The sequence below is a fragment of the Metopolophium dirhodum genome, chromosome 8 (assembly GCF_019925205.1).
Source record: "Metopolophium dirhodum isolate CAU chromosome 8, ASM1992520v1, whole genome shotgun sequence".
NCBI lineage: Eukaryota > Metazoa > Arthropoda > Insecta > Hemiptera > Aphididae > Metopolophium > Metopolophium dirhodum.
In genome coordinates this window covers 4,713,052-4,735,973 of record NC_083567.1, presented here as the reverse complement: position 1 = coordinate 4,735,973, position 22,922 = coordinate 4,713,052, and the positions used below count along the sequence as shown (strand labels likewise).

At 29.3% G+C, this 22,922-nt stretch overlaps 2 protein-coding genes across 7 annotated transcripts; both read right to left on the bottom strand.

Annotated features, from left to right (window-relative positions):
* Positions 1–1,027: 1,027 nt before the first annotated feature.
* On the bottom strand, positions 1,028–6,115 carry LOC132950419 (serine/threonine-protein kinase polo-like). Of its 4 annotated transcripts, none has more exons than XM_061021869.1 (10): positions 5,890–6,115; positions 5,650–5,834; positions 3,216–3,460; positions 2,816–3,013; positions 2,593–2,688; positions 2,230–2,531; positions 1,953–2,162; positions 1,730–1,883; positions 1,424–1,670; positions 1,028–1,356 (listed from the first exon to the last, which is right to left on the bottom strand). In XM_061021869.1, exons 2-10 carry the CDS (start codon positions 5,743–5,745, stop codon positions 1,168–1,170), a joined length of 1,737 nt encoding a protein of 578 aa, XP_060877852.1. In that variant the 5' UTR covers positions 5,746–5,834; positions 5,890–6,115; the 3' UTR covers positions 1,028–1,167. The 4 variants fall into 4 exon arrangements, with proteins under 4 accessions (XP_060877852.1, XP_060877851.1, XP_060877853.1 ...); XM_061021868.1 differs by having other exon boundaries at positions 5,918–6,115; XM_061021870.1 differs by having other exon boundaries at positions 1,730–1,880; positions 5,918–6,115.
* A 7,622-nt stretch (positions 6,116–13,737) lies between these two features.
* LOC132951093 (ATP-binding cassette sub-family G member 1-like) lies at positions 13,738–20,850 on the bottom strand. Of its 3 annotated transcripts, none has more exons than XM_061022808.1 (13): positions 20,705–20,850; positions 18,147–18,330; positions 17,723–17,840; positions 17,404–17,593; positions 16,618–16,763; positions 16,288–16,529; positions 16,121–16,213; positions 15,935–16,047; positions 15,708–15,876; positions 15,456–15,556; positions 15,155–15,313; positions 14,890–15,075; positions 13,738–14,367 (listed from the first exon to the last, which is right to left on the bottom strand). In XM_061022808.1, the coding sequence occupies exons 2-13, from the start codon at positions 18,229–18,231 to the stop codon at positions 14,212–14,214; spliced, it is 1,758 nt and encodes a 585-aa protein (XP_060878791.1). In that variant the 5' UTR covers positions 18,232–18,330; positions 20,705–20,850; the 3' UTR covers positions 13,738–14,211. The 3 variants fall into 3 exon arrangements, with proteins under 3 accessions (XP_060878791.1, XP_060878790.1, XP_060878788.1); XM_061022807.1 differs by lacking the exon at positions 20,705–20,850 and adding an exon at positions 18,437–18,825 and having other exon boundaries at positions 18,147–18,345; XM_061022805.1 differs by lacking the exon at positions 20,705–20,850 and adding an exon at positions 18,437–18,825.
* Positions 20,851–22,922: the final 2,072 nt, after the last annotated feature.

The following is a 22,922-nucleotide window of genomic DNA, read 5'->3' as shown; positions in this document are numbered from 1 at the left end:
TTTGGTTTTATATATTTTAAGCGTCACGCATGGAGGTTATGATATGAATATAAGATGTAACCAAAAGTTTATGTTTTGTAAGGGCCGCGGTATAGATTTTAGTGTCTGGTTGTGCAGGGGATACGTGCGCCCAGCACTTTTGGGGATTTCCACTTTACCGCCCGGCACTATTAGGAATTCCCACTTTACCACCCGCTGGACGACAAAATGACGCTTTCCAACGCTTCAACCGCTATCAAAAACCAAACTTTCGGTGCAGGCGTGACAAGAAAAATTTTTCAGTCACACGTTATAAAATATGAAAATACAAAATATTTATAATTTAAATTTATACCTACTGATTTTATCATAAATATATAATAATGACAAATTATTTCTGAGTAGTAGCCCACCGGGAAAGTTCCCGCTATCCCGCTGGCCCAGACTGCCCATAAATATATAGATTTTTTTTAAGGTTTTAAATATTTATAAATTATTGTAAATAGAGAATGTATAAAATCATAAGTTTTAATTAAAAAAATTGTATTGTCTTAGAATTCCCAAGGTTCCCCTCTTCCCACATTTTTTCACATTGTAGTAAACCTAATTTTTTTCCCTCGGAAGATTAAAGCTAAACCTCAAACCTGTTAAATCATCACAAATTAAATTGGTTATGAGCTTATAAGTGTATAACATAAATGCGTAATAATTTTGGTTTTGTTATGTTCATTATTACCAGTGGAGTTAAAATAACCTATCTATTTAAATAGTTTCGTCGAGGTTAACTCACCGTTATCAAACGCTGAACGACATTTGGTTACTCAAGATAACTATAGTTGAGTTTGAAAACGCACCACTGAATAGATATTTATACCCCATGTAAGAATCGATTTATTACAATTAACTCTAAAATATACCTTTGATTCTGTGTTGTGATACTCCCTATTATATTTTAAATAGGTTCAATTTTTTTGTATCTTTTAACAATCATTATTTTTTTTTTTAATTTATCAAAATTATTTTTAAACAAATATATTATAAATAAATAAATTGTATTTAATAATAAAAATAATAAGCTTAAGTATAATACATCTTTATAACAAAAATTGTTTACAACCTATATATATAATGCCTCTTGATTTTAACTTTTAAATTTTAAACATAAATTAGTACTCCAAAAGTAAATTATTATTTGTTATTTCTCAATATAAAGCCAATTTTCTTGTGAGCATAACGTAAGCATTTTTCAAATTCAGGACTACAGCCATGTTCCACAATTGTATTGAAACGGTATGTACGAAAAATATTTTCTTCAACAAACGTCACAGCTTTCATTAGTGGACACAATATGACTTTTGTATGATCTGTGAAGTTAATCTAATCAAAATTAAAACAAAATTACAATATTAATTGTTTATATAGTATGTGATGTACGCATTATTACTTGTAGAGTCCCATTTGTGAGTTGCATAATAACTGACGAAGTAGATCTAAACCACTGGTACAGATATGGAGTACGACTCAATTGATCTGCATCTTTAGCTAATAAATCCTCTCCAGCTTTATTAAGATGATCATCCATGTATCGCCTGAAGTACATCAACAACTTAATTTTCTTTTCCAATGTCGGTGGTGTTTGGTCAATAGTATAGTATTGTTCAAAGCCATTTTTTTCTATATAGTGGACATCCCTAAAATATTTACGATTTGTAAATAAATTTTAATGGTATAAATTGAAGAAACACCTTACTTTAAATTAGCCAATAGTACAATTCGGGTAAAATCATTAAACATGACCCCTACACTATCATCGGATAATTCATAACCAAATCCATATTTATCAGAATAGTCAACCCATTTACTGACACAAATGAGAGGTTGAGCAACTGGATCAGTGGTTTCTTCTAAAATTAATCATCATTAACTATGTTTATAATACTAATACATAAGCAATATGATTTAAAAAAGCATACCCATATTGTTCATTTTAGTCTTAGATGGTTTTTGATTTAATAAACTTTCCAATTCTTTTTCAAGAGAAATCAAATGTTCATTACAATCAATTGTAGATACACCATTTTCAACGGAAGGTCTGCTTGGCACAGTAAACATTGGACGTTTTAAACCTGGGTCTTGAGGTTTTGAAGCAGATTTATTAACAGCAGGTTTCGGACTGTTGAGTTCTAAAATTTAAGAAATAAAAATTGACAAAATATATAAGACTTTCAAAGGATGTAAATTATTAATTACCAATTAGTGGTCTACGATTAGAAATTGATTCTCTATAATTGATAGAATCAAAACGAGGTGCCGTAGTTAGGCAAGATGGCGGCAACTTTTTAGGCATATAACCAATAGTAAAGAAGTCAGCTTTCAATATTTCAGAAACTAGAGGACGTTTTTTAGGGTCAAATTGAAGCATTTTTTCAATAAGTGTTCTAGCATTCTTATTTAAATGAGAAGGTATATTATAATCACATCGTGTAATTCGTGCATATGTTTCTTTCAAAGAGTTTGTTTCAAATGGTGGTTTTCCAACTAACAGTGTATACCTTAAATTTAAAACATTGATGATATTGAAAAATATTACAAATATTATTTTTGATTACATACATAATACAACCAATAGACCATACATCCACTTCAAAACTATGACCTGTTTTACTGAGAATCTCTGGAGCAATATAGTTTGGAGTACCACATAATGTTCTAAAATAATTAGGTACTTTCATTAATTTTTTTAAATATACAAATATTTACCGAACAAATTGCTTATTATAAAAAATATTTAAATAATATATTTTATTTATTTAAAAATAAAAATTACTATAATTACTTTTTACGCTGTCCAACAAATTCAATTTTTGCAGCTAAACCCAAATCCCCTATTTTAACTTCCATTTCATCATTTAAGAATAAATTTCCTAACTTCAGATCCCGATGAATAATGTTTTGTTGATGTAAATATAATGTACCTTGGAGAATTTGATGCATATAGTAACGAGTTTCAGGTTCAGTAAGTGTTTTCCTTCTCCTATCAATGTTGTAAATTACAATTTTATTATAACGAGAATTGAAAATTCATTTTTACCATACATATTTTAGATTTAAATAATCATTAAACTTTTATAGTCGATTCAAACAGTTCAATTATAATGATTACTAGTACAATGTACAAATATTTTTATTAGAAAAAAAAAAAAAATAAACAGTGCATTTGAGTACAATTTACTCACCTGTGAAGCTCCATCATAGATCTTTTTCGACAAAGCTCCAAAACAATATAGACAAAATCCTTATCCTCAAAAAAACTTTGAAAAGAAACAATGTTTTTGTTATTCAATACCTTGTGAATAAATATTTCTTGAGTCATTTTATCTTTTTGATTATGTTTCAAAAGATATTTTTTCGACACAATTTTTCCTGCAAATACCTCCTTGGTTTTCATATCAATAATTTCATAGCATTTTGCAAAACCACCCTGTAACAGATAACAAAAAACTAGTAAATAGAATAAATGGAAATATGAAACAGAAGGTATGTTTCATAATGTTAATATTACACAATATAACATTAATTTATTCAAAAATGTACCTATAAGATAATGTAGATTTTATTTTAAATTAAAAGAATTATATCAATACCCTTTTATTCAATAATTTTTTTTTTTTTTAACTAACAGTTATATTAAATAGACCTAGGAGATGCCAGATATACTTCAATACTTTAATAGATGACAACTTTTATTAATTTACATCATGGCATACACACTATAAATAAACCCTGGAATTTTATTAAAACTGATTGTCATACCTTCATATGTAGGGGAACATTTTTAATATTACAGCAATTCATTAGAAAAGACCTATTAAAATATAATATAATAGGGGAAGGGAGGAAGTGATCTGTAATACATTTCAGGCAGTGGTGAAAGTCGGGAACACAGGGTGACTCAGTAGGATGGTAGTTAAAAAGCGTCCCATTTAAAAAAATTAGGATTAACATTATTCAGGGCTAAAATTGGGATGAGTATGCTAACACAATCACTGCTTATACATTGCATAAAATTAGATATTATGCATAACATTATATATGAAACATTCATAATGTTATAACTATATGAAGATATTAGCCCCTGGAATTTTTTACCACTTTAATCTCTGGGTGTATGGCGAGGGTAGCCAACACTAAACAGGATGACTTTAAAAGTATGCTTATCCCCCGTTTTCTCTTTGATAGTACATTTATTCAAATTCTGATTTTTAGAAGTATACATAAAGACGATGTTTTCAAATTTCTAATACTTTTTGTACTATTTAAGGAATGTCCTATGGAAATAGGTAAAAAATTCTATTCAAATAAGAACTATCCACTTTTCAATGCAAATTTTTTTTTGGAAATGTTAATGTATCTAAATCAAAATTCTAATATATAGTTTCAGAGTTATTAAAATATTTATATTATAGTTAAGTCCTTAAAAAAGGTTTTACAAAAATATAAACTGTATTAGGTATGTATTATTAAATGTAGGTAGTAGTTATTAATTGGATAATTTTTAAAAATTATTTAGATTGATAGAATAATAGTAATTACTAATATTTTCAAATCGTCCCCATATCTACTTAACCTATTACCATAAACATATTATCTTTAGCACCCAATAACTACTCGCTCGAATTTTTATTCAGATACATCAAAATTCTCATAAAAAATATATGGGTAGTAATTAAAATTAAAAGAAAATAACCCCTTTTGAAAAAAAGGAACCCTGTTTTTATTGAAGAAAAACTTCTTTCTTGAGGTGTGAATGGAAAAAAATTGTAACGAAAAATGAAACGACACGTTTGTTTATTTATTTATTTTGCAAGTTATGCACGGCGGCGGGCATTTTTTTTTTTTACTCTTTCCCTAATTCACTTATAATTTCACGGACCCCAATATTTATGAAAGAAGTTTTACTTCCTCAGAGTGTAACGGTGGGCTCACACACTCTTGTTTTTTTAATAAAATTGAAGTTTTATATTCTCACAGAATCATAGTAAGTAGTACAAAAAATCTTAAGTATTTAAAAATATGGTCTTTAATTTTATTATAAAATTCCAAAAACCAGAATTTGAACATACGCATAAAAATAGGGCGAGCAAGTTTTAAAAATCACCCTGATAGCCTGGTGCGAAGGGCAAAGAAGAAAAAGAAGAAGTTATATCACAAATTATACCATTAGGGATATGTGTATACATATTTTTCTTTTTTCGCCAAAATAAATATTATTATATTTTGTTTTTACATTATTTCTTCTATCTAGTGTGATTGTATGAATGATTTTAAAATAAGAAAGTTCTATTTTTTCTTATACATTATAAAAAAACAATTGTTAAGAAATACATATAAATACATATTATGAACATGATATTTTAATTGTTTTTTTAATTAAAACATACCTAGAAGTTAATAAAGATATACCTAGGCAAGTTTGGATTGAACTTTTTAAAGACCAATGGAGAAATATTATGGTCATTTAAAAATATTTGTATAAAAATCTGGAGTGGAACACAACACAACAAATTGATGTGCAAATATAAATAAAAAATACACAGTTTAGATGAAAGAAAAATACAAAGCAAAGTACCTATGTTAAATACAACATTGGTCATTTGTCGCCGTCGTTACCTTTCCTAGAAAGCTGCATTTCTTATACTTCTTGTGGTTCTTAGTGTCAATAATCACATCCGGGATTTTGACGTCGTCCTCCTTAGATTTGGACATATTGATGGTCAATAATAATATTATTATATTATATAATATCAATGTTATTATTGTCGAACTAGAACTGCAACTGGGATATGGTGGTACGCCTAAACATAAAATCTTGTTATGTCGTGTACGATTAAGCTCACAGAAAGAACCTACAATCTACATAAATATTAAGAATCGCTACCTATATTTATTAGTTTCGTCAGTACTCAGTGTCCCGGTCGTCAGTCGTCACTAACACACAAGAGACGAGTACTGAGTAGACGACGCAAAAATCGAAAACGCATTACACAAACTTCTTTTCTACATACATAACGAAGTACATAAATATTAAATTGTAATTTAAAAAAACTATATTAAACAATATTAACAATATAGTACTGTTTTGCTATAATACTATATTTAGGTAGATAATATGTGTTCTTTTTTTTATAGGTACCATTGTACCAACCATATTATTATGCCAACCAATATTTAAGATATACCTAGGTTATAATACCTTAAATCGTGGTACCAACACTACCAACTACCAAACCACAGAATAGGTGAAATCCGGTGATATAATATAATATGGCGCGGGATAATTTTAAACCGTGCCTGTACTGCCTGTCTTTAGTCCGTGGCCCATGCCACGATTTAGGATATCTCACGGACCACGCCGGTCTTATAATATAAGACCATGTGATATCTTAAGCCGCGTACACACTTTTAACATTTTCTGTTCCACCAGTTGTCGGTAAATTTGGCCGCATCAAAGTATGTTACGCGCAAACGTTACAAGTGTGTACGCGGCTTTAAACAGTCGTGGTCCGTGCTATACTAATAAACACGATTTAAGATAAGGTATATTATCTTAAATCGTGCTAATAAACAAGAAATAACGATTATATTAAACTACTTTACAGAAACTCAGTAGTGCCACATAGAAAAAATAATTTGTTACAATTTCGACTTATCAACTCGAGAATTTTGACTTTCATCTTCAAAATGTCAACTTATCAACTCAAAATTTCGCCTCGTTTAACCACAAATCCACTGCTGACACCTACCTTTTCTGTGCATCCTCTTGTACTTATGGCCATTGTTACGTGCTGCCCCTTCAGGGATCCAAGAGAGATGATGGGTTGAAATGATAGTAGTGGTTAATTTTGAACAGTAAATGAAATGTTGTTTATTACAATAGTATAAATGTATAATATCGTCGCCTTGCAGTTGTATATGGCTGAGCGTGTGGCAAGTAGCTCTGCTCGTGGTGGCTTTGGTACATCTCTGTCTCTAGCGTCTCTAAATGCGATGTCGGCTCCTTTGATATGATCGGCCGTGGGTGGTGGGTGTCCGGTGTCCTTTAGGTGTAGCCGCTCGGAAAGTGGTTGTTTGCGTAGAGATGAAACTATCGCCTCGTATGCTAATTATGTTATGTTGGCTAATTCTGGGATTATAGTTTATACATTGTGCGAGGTAGTGTGAACTATAGTCCATTTGCAAGGATAACCGCTGTGGCTCGGTTAACATATCATATAGGTATTAATACGTTATATGTAGAGTCTATTTTGCCCTTTGAACCTATAACAACCAAAAGAAAGATTATGAACCTAAAGTCCTAGGTTAAGAATCTTTTTACAATGATATTTAATAGTTTAATAGTTTACGATAGTTGATTTTACAAATTTGACATCATTTTAGTATTTTACATTTGATTTTCAATCAATTACAATCTTGTTATAATTGTTTACAGTTTTGTCATTTGATGTATTATATTTATGACATTTTACAATAAATTGTAATGTAATTTATAATATTTTACTTAACATTCTTATCTTTTTTTTTTTTATTTAGTGATATGTATAATAAGAAAATATTTTATTAAACTGAAATTATAATATTAGAAGTGTTAAAATATTAGTTTAAGTATATAATATAAGTGTTTTTATGTGCCTTTGATTACAATATTATTTAATAATTATAAAATCTTCCATCAATTAATGTTAATTACCTACTTATATACTATATCTGTATGAATAATATAATAAAATTATTACACACGTATGCTAATTTATATATATATTGAATTATTTTGAGTAATCGAGTATGTAACTTGGGTCCCTTGTGGTTTCGATTATTTTTAATAATTTATTACATTCTCCCTTACAATGCTCTTTCATGAATAATTCAATATTTCTAGTTATTTTATTTAATTTATTAAAATCCAAACGTTCATTTAATATTTTGTTGGCTTTTAACATATTATGCCAATTTAAACATACTGACTCCATGTTATCTCCCATAAGTTTATAAATATGTACTTCGGTGCTTATTATTTTTTTAATTTTTCAATAAATCTAAAGTAAACATAATTTGTATTAATTCTATGTATTTACCTTCGCCTTGATAAAAATAATTATTATACTTATATTTTTTTTATGTACCTATATATTTTTTTATTTTTTATATTTTTTATTATCGCTATAATACCCTCCACTATATGCTATTGTTAATATTATTTATATATATATTTATTATTGTTAGTTTTCTTATTAATTTCATCGCTATATGTGGTTATATGAAAATATGCTAAAATTTCCTTTAGTCTTAAACGTTTTACTATTATTTTTTTTGTTATATTTGTTTTACTTATATTTATTTGTATATCCTTAACACCGTGAACAAGAATTTATTTATTCAAAATGGTCAGTGGCAAAAATACGTCTCGCAATTATTAGTTGATCTAATATCGCGCCTATACCTATAGCTAAACAATCTGATCTATTTGGTTGTGGATCGTTACAACTTACAAATCGCATGGGTAATATACGATTGCGAATGGAACGATTGCGAACGGACCTTTTCCGGTAACACGATTGCGATGTATATGGTGTACAGAAAATGCAGATGTGTAGAATTAAATAACGATTTCTGATTTAGGACATTTAAATACTTTGTAACAATTATAAATATAATTATATGACACCTATGTCTATAATACGAACTCTACCGTATGTACGATTAACTGCTGACCGATACATAATTATTAAAACACACACATAATTGTAAGGCCTATGGCCAACACACACAATGTATTAGTAAGTCAGTTCGCTGTGCACCCTAGACCTCAACACACAACAAATACCGAACTCCGTATGACTATGATACAGTCACTTTATTACTATATTAGTATGATAGAACGTTTATAGAGTTGTGACTTGTGAGTATTATTATGTACAAGTGTTTGGTAGATAATAAAAGTTAATCATAACTGAAATGGAATCCTAGTTATTTAAATATATTTATTTTCAATAAAACTGCCAATCAAAAGTACGAACATTATCTGAGGGTTGACCTAGGTGGTTAGGTCAACCTATATAGGTAACTTATATTAAATATTAATTTAAATAAAAATTTTGGATTAAAATAGACCTAGTTGTTCATTATTACTTTACATTTGTAATAAATAGTATATAATCTACCGTGCAACATTGGAATAAGGCACCCGAATTAGTTGTTTCTGTCTCACAAGTGCGTAACATAGTAAATGTTTGCGCTCAGCAGATCACGTTCGACACCTCCGTTAGTTTAAAAATTAGAGAGACTTAACCTCTTATAAAATTTAAAGGTAAGATTATTATTTCATTATTTATTATAACACGCCCAGTAGATCAGTATTAAAATATTTAAAGAAAAATTGAATATATGTATTTTTATTGAGTGATTTATTACATTTTTTTTTACATCCAATTGTCCCCACATCCAAATGGCTACGTAGTGTGTGAGGTAAATATGTTAGGTTAGGTACTTAGGATTAGTGGTACTAAAGAATGGTGGTTTTGAGAATGACATCAGAAATAGGATTATGTATGGATGGATCAAGTGGAATGAAGCTTTAGGTAGGTATTTTGTATTTTCGTACGACAAAATTATGGCGTTGAAATAAAATTATATAAAATCGAATATTTTTTCATATAAAATTATATTCTTGAAATCACATTCCAAATACCTGGTTGAAAATACTAAACAAAAATATCTAAGCACAGTACCAATTAATAATTACCTATACAAATGACAATATAAAAATGTGTATAATAATTATATACACTTGATAGTTAAGACTATTTTAATAACTATATACACACATTGAAATAAATAGTTAAAGATGATGAGATTGACAAAACTTAAGCTTTAAATGTATACATTTGCAACATTTAAAAACAAAAACTTGTCAAACAATCAAACTTTTTTCAAAATATTATTTTTAGGAATTTTCAGAAATAAGTAAATCTTTTATCATTTACTATGTATATAATTTTCATAATTTGTTCGTATGCTGAGATAAGATAAATATAATATTATAATATAAAAACGATAATTAATGACCAACAATATTTGATATTATACTGTTTTAAAATAGTAAAATTTAAATTGTTAACTAAGTATATCTTTTTATGGTGTAGTGTAATTATTAATTATTATGTAATTTCATAACATTTTATAATTCATAGCAATGCTTATATTCGTTGCTTAAGTGATCAGAAGTTTCGCTTAATCTGATTAGAGAATCTTAAAGATTAAATGCATTAATATAAATCGCATACACTTACAAGATACCGGAAAAACGAATAACCACGACAGTGATGTCCCTGAATTGCCTATCCAACACGCCGCGTGACGAATAATTAAGTATAAAAACATTAGTACTTATACCTGTAGAATAGGTACCTAGCTCCCGAGTTGGGAATTATACAGGTATAATAATATATATTATAGTCTATAGATACCTATAGTATTATGTCTTCAATATGATTACACAAATATTGCTTCTATATAGACTATAAAAAAACAAGGAAATTAATTTTTTTACTATAATTTTTAATTCAGTGGTATCGTTTAAACTTTTTGAAAAGTATTCGAACTATGAAGGCCAAAGCCAAAAAAAAATTTAGCAGTCCAATATATATCATATTAGACTTGTTAGAAAAAAAAATTTTTATCGCTACGTTTGAAAATTATAATCTATATTTTCCATGTAATAATCTAATATATTATGAATATTGTAAGCCTAATAATACTAAGCTAGCTTTTATTTATAGACACCATATTATTGTACATATTTTGTACCTAAAAACGTTGTATTTTTTTTTTAAATACTGGGCCCCACAGAGAAGTTCTAAATTAGATTATAAGTAGGTAGGTACCTACTTACATAAATAGTGTATACAACACAAATTGTGAAATCCTCAATCACACATAAAATATCTAATATAAACCAAACACTTTTATATTTCATTTAAATAATTTAACAATACATTATTATAATAATATCAGATTAATTGTTTGTCGTTTTGAAATAAAAATAAATTGCCTATTACCTATATTTTGTTATTTTTTATATTTTAATGTGCAGGCTTACATTTTTTTCCTGACCCTCCCCCCTACCATACAAAAATGATGTATATTCCAATGCAGACATTTAGTAGTTGGAACCAGATACCTTCAACATAAATTTTCAAGTTCATGGTACCTACTGGCTGCTGCACATTAGTCATTAACCACAAACTTCATGATTATGATCCGGTACTTAAGATGCTAGGACTATAAATACGTGACTATCATGCGTTTCCTGAAAGTAAGTGTTCCTAAGAAAACTTACTAACGGCTCTATTGCACTGTATTGATAAGAGACATTAATTTCAAAATCCATAGCTTCCAATCACAGACAACTTTTTTTCATACCCCTTTGCACCACTAACTCTTCCTATAACAGACCGATGTTTAATATGATATGTACTGCTAACGAGATCCTGTTGTTTTCTCTCTGTGTTAATATTATGTAAACAATGTCTAGAGCTTATATTTATTTTGAATACCTACTACTTATAATAATATATATATTGTGTTCTGTAGTTTGGGCCATGGCCCGTTCTGTTATATAATATATATGTTAAGGTGAATGACGACATTTGGTGAATGTTGACATTCACCGGTGAATGTCACATTCACCGAAATTTCTGGTGAATGTCAATTTCTTCTTAGATGTAGACATTCACTGGTGAATGTTGACATGCACCATCTGTTTTTGGTGAATGTTAACATGTTGTAAAAAAAGATGAATACCTAGTGATAAAATAATTTTTACAAACCATAAGTTATTTTATTTTATATTATAAAAATTATTTGTTGCAACAAGATAAACTGTTATGACATTTTGAGTTACATAAAATGCCTGAGGATCTACAACTACACTTCTTCGATACGCGCTTTGCCTTACAATTGCATTTCATGTACCCCTGTCCACCTGTTTGAGAAATTGAAGTGGAAGCTTTCCTTAAGGACACGGATTGGTCTGTAGCAACTTCTTCAGGAGATAATAGTTGTTTTTTACATACAGCAAATTGATTACGGGTGTATAATTGATTTATTACACCCTCTGTTGTGCCTAGTGTGTAAAATTCATTATGTAATTCACTAATTACACGGGTTCGTCCTCCGTGGCCTGTTTTGATATGGGCATCATGGATAATATCAAATAAATCTTCATTTTTCACGAAGTAAATTATTTTTGTTTCACCAGGTTTCAATGGAACAATAAGTTGGTTGAAAGACATTATTTTAACGACATCATATCTTTTCAATAACTTGCACACGCGTTGCTTACTTTTTTTCCCCTTAAACTTGAGAACGTCTTCAACACATTTGTTATATTTTTCAGTACTCAAATAAAAATTGTTTTCTTCTCTTTTTGTACTTAATATAGCGTTAAATTTTTCGTAAAAAACTTCTCGTATGTTCTCCATTATACACGTGAACAATTAGTAGGTAACTCGAACGTATCACAAATTCAATCAGTCACAACAGTCTATCTTTTCGTTCGTGTAAGCAAGGTAAATGAAATACGTCGACACTGGTCGATATAAACGTATTTTTCATCACTACTAAATTAGGTACGATGACTGACGTATCGCCAATTATGCGATTAAGCAAAAACTTAGTGTGTGTGAGAGAGAGAGAGATAGGTAGTGGGTACAGGCAGACAGGCAGATACCGTAACGTTAAATGCCTAAATGTCTATGATAATATTATATAGATCATTAAACACCGTTCGATTAAATATTGTGTGAACAATATCAGATCTATAAACATTCACTATCTTAACGTATGACACAATAACGTCTATACTCCAATTTTAACTAAAAATGTCTAACATTCACCAAAACTCAATTGTGAATGTCAACACTCACCGATAATCGTTGCGAATGTTGACATTCACCGGTGACTGTTGGCAAATTTTTAATATTCATTCAAAATGTTGACATTCACCAAAAACAGCAGTGAATGTCAACATTCACCGGTGAATGTCAACATTCACCAAATGTCGTCATTCACCTTAACATATACATAAAAATGAACTCTTTCATTTTATGGGACAGTTAACGTTAACGTCAATGCATTCACTTTTTAGTGAATGTTCAAAACACTAACCCAGATTCCTGAAAGGTAAAAACTGTACTTTGTCTGGGAATATTGTGAATTTCCTATATCAAGCACTTTGCGAAACGCCAGTAATGTAAATATGTAATTAGTAATTACCTATAATGTAATAGTTGTTATACAATATGCCTATGATAGAAAAAAATTTTGATCTAACATTAATAAAAAATAAATACATTCTTTACCTAAGATTACTATTATTATAAATATATATATATTATTATTATCAGGCAGGGAAAAGATAATTTTTAAGTTTGTTGCATCATTATACATTTAAATGTTTTCCTGAAATGGTGACTGAAAATGGAATCGATTCCATTAACAATTTTTGTACGTGGTCATCTTAATTAACTAGAGTTAATAAGTTTAGGAACTTGCTTAATGATTTAAATTCAAATTTACAGTAGGTAGAATTTACATGCACCCAAAAAAGGAGTATATTTTCTTACTGACAAGTAACCACCACGGAAAATCCATGGGTCATGCCTTATGTGATGTATTTATGTGAGCAATCAATACAAACGCTTGTGTGAATAATGAATATATTATAATATATGATCCATAAATATAATAGGTACAATACTACAATACAATAAAATAGTCACAAATGAGTGCTTTGAATCTCAAATACTGCTATCATATATCATCTGGTAAATATTATGATATTATAACTCAAATAATAAAGCTATTTTAACATTATAATTATTCATGGTCGTATCAGTATCTATTTTTGTAGAAATTTATGGCTGTTCTTACAATGTCCATTTATAGTTAACGGACACTTAACCGGACATTGTTAGAACTGCCATTAGATTTCTACCTATTCTAAGGTAAATTAATTATTACATAACAAAAATACAGTTTATGTATCATTGTTGATCAATTGAAAGTGATACTAAATAATAAAAAAAAAGTTAAATAAAAAATGAATACTAATATTGAATCATCTTGAATTTTCAGTATCTCATATTCCGTTAGATCTTTTGTTTGGCATTTGGTTCAAGTAGAAGACAACTTATACTTTAGGGCGATAAAAGCACATACTTTCAATACAACATAAATACTAGTGATAAAGCTGACATTTATCCAGTACAAATTCTCACCCATATCAATTGTTTTAAGCATTACTTTTGGTGAACCAAATGGACAAAACATCTAAAAAAACATAAAAAAACATTATTTTAACAGAAAAACAATAATTATTTGTTTCTGCTCACTAATTTTCTAGATTTTTACGTGTTTTTTAACTATAAGATTTATAGAAAATGTATAAATATTAAACACAAATTTTCTTAATGTGTCTTTTATGAAATCATAATTTCATTTCAAATTATTTTGGGCAAAAGTTAAACATTTCTTGTTGATGTAAAAATTATTTAAAATAAAATAAAATTTGTTTATAATGACATTTTTTGAATAATTTTGACGTATTGCTGTTATTGGAACCTATGTGTATTCATTAATTTTTTTTAAACTGATATTTTGTTTGACTGATTTTAACATTATTAAATGTAATCCTGTATTATTTTATATTTGTATTACTAATCAATTAAATAATTATTGACTGTTTTTAAATTAATTATCAGTCACATACTAAATGAATACCCAGTACGGTAGGTCACATACAAAACAAATTTAAACTAAATTTTAAAATTGTATTATAATTAAATTACTTACAACTGGACAAGGCAATACAGATCGATCATAACCATAAACTGAATGAAGTACACCTTGCACAGAATGTTTCATAAATGATACATCATATAACCATCGATATATTTTAGGGGTATCGGATATTCTTATCATGCCACCTGCATAAGTGGTCCAAAACATTAATATTAATGCAACTATAACGGTATTAATCTAGAACAAAATATTTGTATTATTTTAGTATTTAATAGTTTAATGTTTAACAAATATTAGATTAGGTGTCACAACTTACAACAAAACCTTTACAAAGAGTACTGACAAGCATTCCAATTGCTTGTGACATAAGTCCTGTCACAATAAATATCAACAGAAACATTGAAATCCTAAAGAGTATTAAAGGTTGACCAGATAAAAAGTATATTAGCGAACAAAACAAAAAGGTACAAAAAATCTGAAAAAAAATAAAATATAAGAGTAAGTTGTAATAATTAAACTATTCAGTTCATAATATTTATTTAAGTTTGTTACAGAATCTGTAATAATTAGTCAATTACTTTAAATTTTAAATATTGTATATAATGTTTAGTATTTACTTGTACTGGTAGATCCACAAGTGTGACAGAAATGTAATAAGAACTTAATGAATACCATCTGTTAAAATATTCTTTCCGCATCACTGACAATTCTAACGGAACTAAAACATTTAACATAAAGCAGAAAAATGTTATTATTGAATACTAACTAGTAACTATGTATGTAAATATAATGATATTTCTATTAACTAATACAGTAATACATGTATTAATTAATGTTTAAATATTTTATGTATTTATACCAATACTAACATTTTATAGACATGGTAAAGGCTGCTACATAAGTCATAAACATTACACAGAAAAATAGTAATACTGCATTGTCACGAACGTGCATAGCGCTCTTTCCAAGTCCTATGTAAACAATTCCAAACATGCTCCCCAGCAAGAAGTGGACAAAAAGTCTTACTTTAACTAGAAACTTGAAAAAAAATATATATATTTATAAAATTACCTAGTAGTAATTATAAATCACTAACATGATCTCTAAAAGTAGTTAGCAAAGTTCTGTGCATAAGTATACAAAGCTCAGGAAAACATTTTGAAGAATATTCTCGACTAAAAATTACAGGTACAGAGTTAGCACTTTGGTCTGAAATAAATAATATTATATTAAGTTTTTAATTGTTAAGGTGTAATAATAATATTGATTTAAAATTGCTTACCAATTATGTGTCGATCATTCTTGTTTGTTTCTTTAGCTAGCTCAATCATTGTATCAATGGGTATTCCATATTCACCCAAACTCAGTTCAATTACTGAATAAATAATTCAACAAATTTAAAAACCTTTGTGTTTCTATGTATATTTTTTTAGAGGCATTACCACCAACCATAATCAGCAGGATTGTGATACTCAGGACATTGAAATCCAAGATCTGAGAAATAATCAATTATTTGTGATGATTTTCCATTATACATGCATTGTCCTAAAGGTGTAAGAACATAAACTGTATCAAAATTTGTCAAATGGGAAGCCGACGCTTGATGTATAGTGCATATTATCGTTTTCCCAGAGTCGGCCAATTTTCTCATAATCTTAACAACATTATTTGCAGACACTATATCCAGACCTCTGGGTAATAAAAACAACAATTTTAAAATTAAAACAAACCAAAAGGTTAAGATTTATCAAAAACTTTAGACAAATATAAGTATATTACGTTGTTGGTTCATCAAAAAACATCACTTTTGGGCTGCGAACTAATTCTAAAGCAATGGTCAGTCTTCTACACTCACCACCGGATAAATTATAAACCAATGAGTCTCGTTTATCATGTAAAAGTAAATTATGAAGTAAACTGTCTATCTGAAAGATACAAATATTAATTAAGAGGGCGCAACAGTATAATTTTTTCTCCAATTCACACACTTGTAACATAATGTATTTTGTATAAAGTAAAAATCTCTCTCCGTAATTCACACATTGAGATTATGTTACTGAAATTAAGATATTATAACAATTATAAAGAATAACATTATGTGTTTTTAATTAGAACCTTTTTTAATATTTTATTTTTAGGAAATGTATTAATAATTATAAACAACTAAAACTTTCAAAAATGTCCTACTATAGACATAAATATTATTCTTTATGTTGTTATAATCCCTCAAGCCATAAGTACTACTGTTGGGTAGTTCCTTAAAATCATGTTAACTCACGTTAAAATCACTTAAACACCGCATATATGCTTATTGTAAAAAACCTTACAGATTGTATATTTTCTAAATAAATGTTAAAAAAAAAAAAAAAAATATTGTTACAGAAATAATTGTATATTGTAATGAAACCTCAATTTTAACAAAGGTACCTCTAATCGCAATGAGTGAATACGGGGAGATGTTTTGTTGTTAGTATATATGTAAGTAAAAGAGAGAACATTTTTTAAATGATGCAGCCTTTTGAAATTTATTGACTAGGTATGTTTCGATAATTATTGGAAACTCACTGAGATTCTTTTTTGAACATCCAATTTAGAGATTGAATGTTTAAGCTTCATGGCAATCTCCATTGATTCTTGAACAGTTAAATACAATTGTAAACTATCCTCTTGCATGATGTAGCTTGAAACATTCCTAAATGATAGCAAATCTCGCTGTGCTCCATTTAAAGTTACAGATCCTTGGTAACCACTCGACCTACGCAATTGGAAAATATAAAACATTATAAAATAATAAAATTAACAATTATAATTTATATAGATTTTTTTTACTATACCTATATAATTATCATTATTTGTCAAGTGAACAGTTAGTTAAAATACTCACATGTAACCAGATAAAATATTCATGAGAGTTGACTTTCCAGATCCAGAACATCCTAGTATAGCCCCTACTTCATTTCTACGAAACAAACCACTGACATTGTTCAAAACCGTTTTCTTTTCTGAAACAACAGAGTACATTAGTATCCGATAGCTATAATAATATGATGATTTAATTTGGAAAGAGTCAGTATAATGTAGAAAATACTATAAGCTAGAGGGAGGCCAAACAGCCAATAATTTACAGACTATTTCAAAGTTAATCCCACTTAGCCGCGTTGGACAATAGTTATAGCTCCTTAAAGGAAAAATGTTTTCTCAGTAGATCTATATCAAAAAAAATTTGGCCACACTTGTTGCAGCACAAACAATATTTTTCCATATTATTGGCCATAGTATTTGATGATAGATATTAATATGTACCTTACCTGGCCTTAACGTCTTCGTCACCAGAGGGTCCCACACGTTGACCGTTAGGGTCACGTCTGTAAACTCCACGTCAATACCTTCCATCTCAGCGGCAATGGTTGATTTAGGTATTGCTACCTAGCACATACACCATTGGATGCGGCGACTCGAAGACTAGCTCGGCAAAATGACTGTGGTGGCGGACTAGAAAATACAAAACTTCAATAATAATTATTAAGCACAATTTTATTGCTTCACAATACGCAACGAATAATTCACTGCACTGGCTAAGTATACGAACGAAACTTACCCCACCATTATTAACTTATTATGATGGACATTCGACATTCGGCCTTGATGGAAAATTACAGATATAATATATACAGGATACTGGTACTCATTATTGATTATTGTTTAATACAATCCTGTGGACACTTGACGCGTGATAAGTGACGTTGTTGTCATCATGTCACGGACCACGGCCCACGGCTATTATTATTATTTATGTCATTATAATATTATATTATATAATGGGTACTACTATTATTATAGATACATAAAATTAAATAGATTTGTTGACTGTTGTTAATTTGTTATCGTTGACCAATTCGACCCACATTCCAACAGACTGCAACAGCAGCTGTTCGACTTGAGAAGTGACAACTGCCGATGTCAGATATAATATCCGCCACGGACAGACCAGTCATCTAAAGACACTAACCAAAGATAGTCCCTGATATCCGCCTATTCCGATTTCTGATAACAGCAAGTCACCAACAACCACACCACGATCAAATACTTTAAATTTAAAGTATTAATCACGAACATATTATTATAACAGGCAACAGCAGGTATTAATTGCTACGATTAAAGAATGAAGATCCGTGCCAGAGACAAAGCAACTGTACATCGCCAAAATACAGTATAATATTATTCTGTATTTTTCATAATTTTGCAGAATAATTGTTTTTGTAAAGTATTTCAAGCTTAACACTGTGGATTTGTGTATAGTTGCTAGTCGAGATGTGTGCCTGTGTCGGTAATGCCGCCATGCCGGGCCGTAGCCTAACAGGACGAGAAAACGAAATAAAACAAAAGATAAACTCAACTTATCCGAACACAGACGGGACAAACTAAATTGTTTTTAAAAACAGAAACAAAACAAAACCCAGACTCTGTATGGACCCGCGCACGCGGCATAATATATTTTAAGTTTTTTTTTTATACTTTGCTTTAAGGGCCGTCGAGGGACAATATAGTTATAATTTATATGAACGTTGCATAGGTACTCGTATTCGTATCATACGCGTAAAATGGGAGGGGGTATAAGAGGGCTTTAGCCCCCTTAGAATTTTGCTTAGTCCCCCTCCATTCCGTAATATTTTTAGAATATATTATGTTGCGTACCAGAAATATAATAGGCTATAGCCCCCTCCCCCCCTATATAAATTCATCACGCTACGTTTATGATTCGTATATTACCTATTATTTATTAATTGTATAGTTTATTGAAAATAAAAATTTGTTAAAAAATAAAAATAATACTCGGTAGTCGGTGGTACTTACATCGTATAAGTGTATAGCCCGTGGTATAGGTATATGTAGGTAGGTAGGTAGGAGAAGTAATACTAACGAGGAGAAGTAATGCTAACAAGGAGAAGTAATGCTAACGCGGTTCCTCCTACGTCCCTCGATTAACTCGAAAAAAAAAAGGTATATGTAGGTATAGGTACTACTTTAGAAGCTAGTGGAGAAACTAGGATAGAAATAATTGATAAATAGAGAAAGTGGCTATTTACAGTACAATTTTAAATGAATGCAACTTGAAAAGCTTCCTTAGTTAAAATTACCCCCCCCCCTGGCGAGGGGCGTCTATAATGATTATTGATTATAGCAATTAGCAACTATACTGCACGAAGAATATTATATAGCTTGAGTGTATGTCAAAAAATATGTTGGTTAGCTTTTAAAGTTATACTAGTATTTATAATCAATGCTTTTATACCTAATATGTACTATACACTGTACCCATAGGCGCAAATAGCGTTTGTGATTTGGGGGGGGGGGGCTGATACCAGTGGCGTACGCAGGGGGGGCTATTGCCCGTATTATTATTACTTTAAAAAAATATATTTATCTAGTTTCAATTGTCAACTAAATAAATAAATAAATAAATTTGAACTTTAAATGCTTATTTTAAAAAAATAATCATGATGCCTATATGTATCGTTAATATTTTAGCTATAATAAAAACTTACGTATTACATTTTTAAACTTTTTGACCGGATATATAACTTTTTATTGACTACATTTAAAAAAAAAAATTTAATTAATTAAATACAAGTTTTAAAAGAATTTACTATAGGTTTTTTTTGGGGGGGGACTAAAGGCCCCTAAAGCTCCCCCTCTATTTGCGTCTATGATTCGACGTATTTCATCGATAATTTATTAATTATTGCAGCTCAATAATAGCGGGCAGTGGCATATATTTTTATGGATTTCCTGATTCGGTGACTAATTTTAATGAAAAAAAATATTGCTAACTTAAGTATAATTTAAAATATAATATGGTACCTACTTTCAAAGTAGGCGTTAGTTGAAGCCTGTTTGCGAATGCATGTGTGGAGTGTAGACTGCACGTGGTTGTGTGATGCGTCAAGTCTGCAAGCGATGTGGTCAGAAGTATTTATGAAACAGTCAGGAACTCAGAACATAACACGTGATCTAGAATTCAGACTTTAATTTAGTGTTTAGTCCATAGTATGATGTAAAATAATAGACAAATATTATAAATGCATAGGTAAATAATTATTGACAATAAATCCGAGATTATTAAATTAAACACAATGGACAATGGTGAACTGCGCGTATCGATATACGATAATAAGTATATTTTATATTAATTGCTAAACAGTAAACATAATACAAAGTATACAATAGTATACAATATACTAGTTGTGTACCTATTCTGTGAAAATAAATAATTTATTAATAATTATTATTTTATTTAATTCAAATTTTAAAATGTATGCATATAATTATGCATTAATGCCTACGGGCATTAGTGGTTTTTAGTTTAAGTCTTAATTAATTAGTAATGATTGTTGGTTATAACTTATAAATTATTACTTAGATCCATAGGTTAAATGTTAGGTTTGCGCCGAAGTCCAAAATTTTACCTATGACATTAAGACACCTCCACATACAATTTTGACACCAACCTATTTCTTATAATTACCTGACCATACACCAAGTATAGTTTTTATGTTGTCTATTAAACTAATTTTCATAAAATAACTATAGAATGACAAAGGTGACCTCCTACCTACTATAAAATCACCTATAACAATATTGTCATAGTTAAGTATATATTTTGCGCCACTGGGTTTGGTTAATGTTTAAATGTTTAATCTATGTTATTTATATAAAGTTATAAATGTAGGTATGGATCATGATATTATATGAACATGAACATTCTCCTGGGAATAAAAGGGTTTTACATTTTCCATGCACTAGTTGTAAATGGATTGAATAATATGTATGTACTATTTAGTGTTTACTGTTTTGCGATAATTGATAAATAATGTTACCTACTTTAATGACCCCAATCGCCCAATGGCTATAACTTTGCATTAGATGGTCAATCATCCTCAATTGAAAAATCACGAAACGTTTACTAAAATTATTACTCTACTAATTTATTCCGTATCAAGTATCACGTTATAATAATAAATGTGGTACTTATAATAAACGTGTAACTAATTGGAGCATTATCTACAAATTATTACAATCGAGCATTGTAGACCACAAACTATATTATAGTGATTCGACTATTATAGTGATACATCGGCGTCTGTAGCGGGGGAATTGAATTTCGTAGGGGTTACAACCGACGATAACCTTTGAATGATTTCGAATTTTACTCGAGAGTTAGATGCTTGTGGTAACGATTCAACAATAATGGCCTATCGTTATACTAATTGTTATTTAATGATAATAATTAATAGTACCTACTTGCTACTATGTCTCAGTCGTTCGTTTTCCCATTAGTTTTTTTTGCATCGTTAATTGCACTATATTTTAGTATTTACTTTCTAAACCCATATTCATATAAATATAACTGGTATAAAAACTATGGTAATATTATATAGTATTATTATTATGTGATATTATTATATCGTATTTGAAACAGTAGAATAATGATATTAAAATAACATATTATAAACGATATATTATATTTTCGTTCATTGTAAAGTTGTTATATTGGTTATGATTGTTATAGTTTTAGTCGTTAATCTAAACCTACTATAAAAGCAAGTACCGATTTTTTGTAACGCATACAATTAATCCACACCGTTCAACATTTCGGCGTGTACAATATATGAATTGTTCCGAGAAGTAAGATTCAACAATCTAAATATTCCTATCTATACTTCTATATTCAATTTCACTTGCGCGCTAAATGTATGCTATATGTATACAATATAATATGTGAAAATGGGATCTCTGCGTCGAATGGTCTCTGAAACTTCTCATCCGATTTTCTTGATTTTTTTTTTTTTGTTCAAATGAAAGAGTACATCCAGGTTGTAGGCTTGATTTCAAGTTAATTTTGTAATTATACCCACTGGTATGTCGTCCGCGATACGACCTCGTCGGATTGCCTACCCGACTGGTTTATTCATACATTGACGGAAATATAATTCATAAATATTTAAAAAATTAACAAATCTTACGCGCACGACTGCACGAGCAACAGTCCCCCACTGTTTGCAAACAACTATCCACGGGGGCGG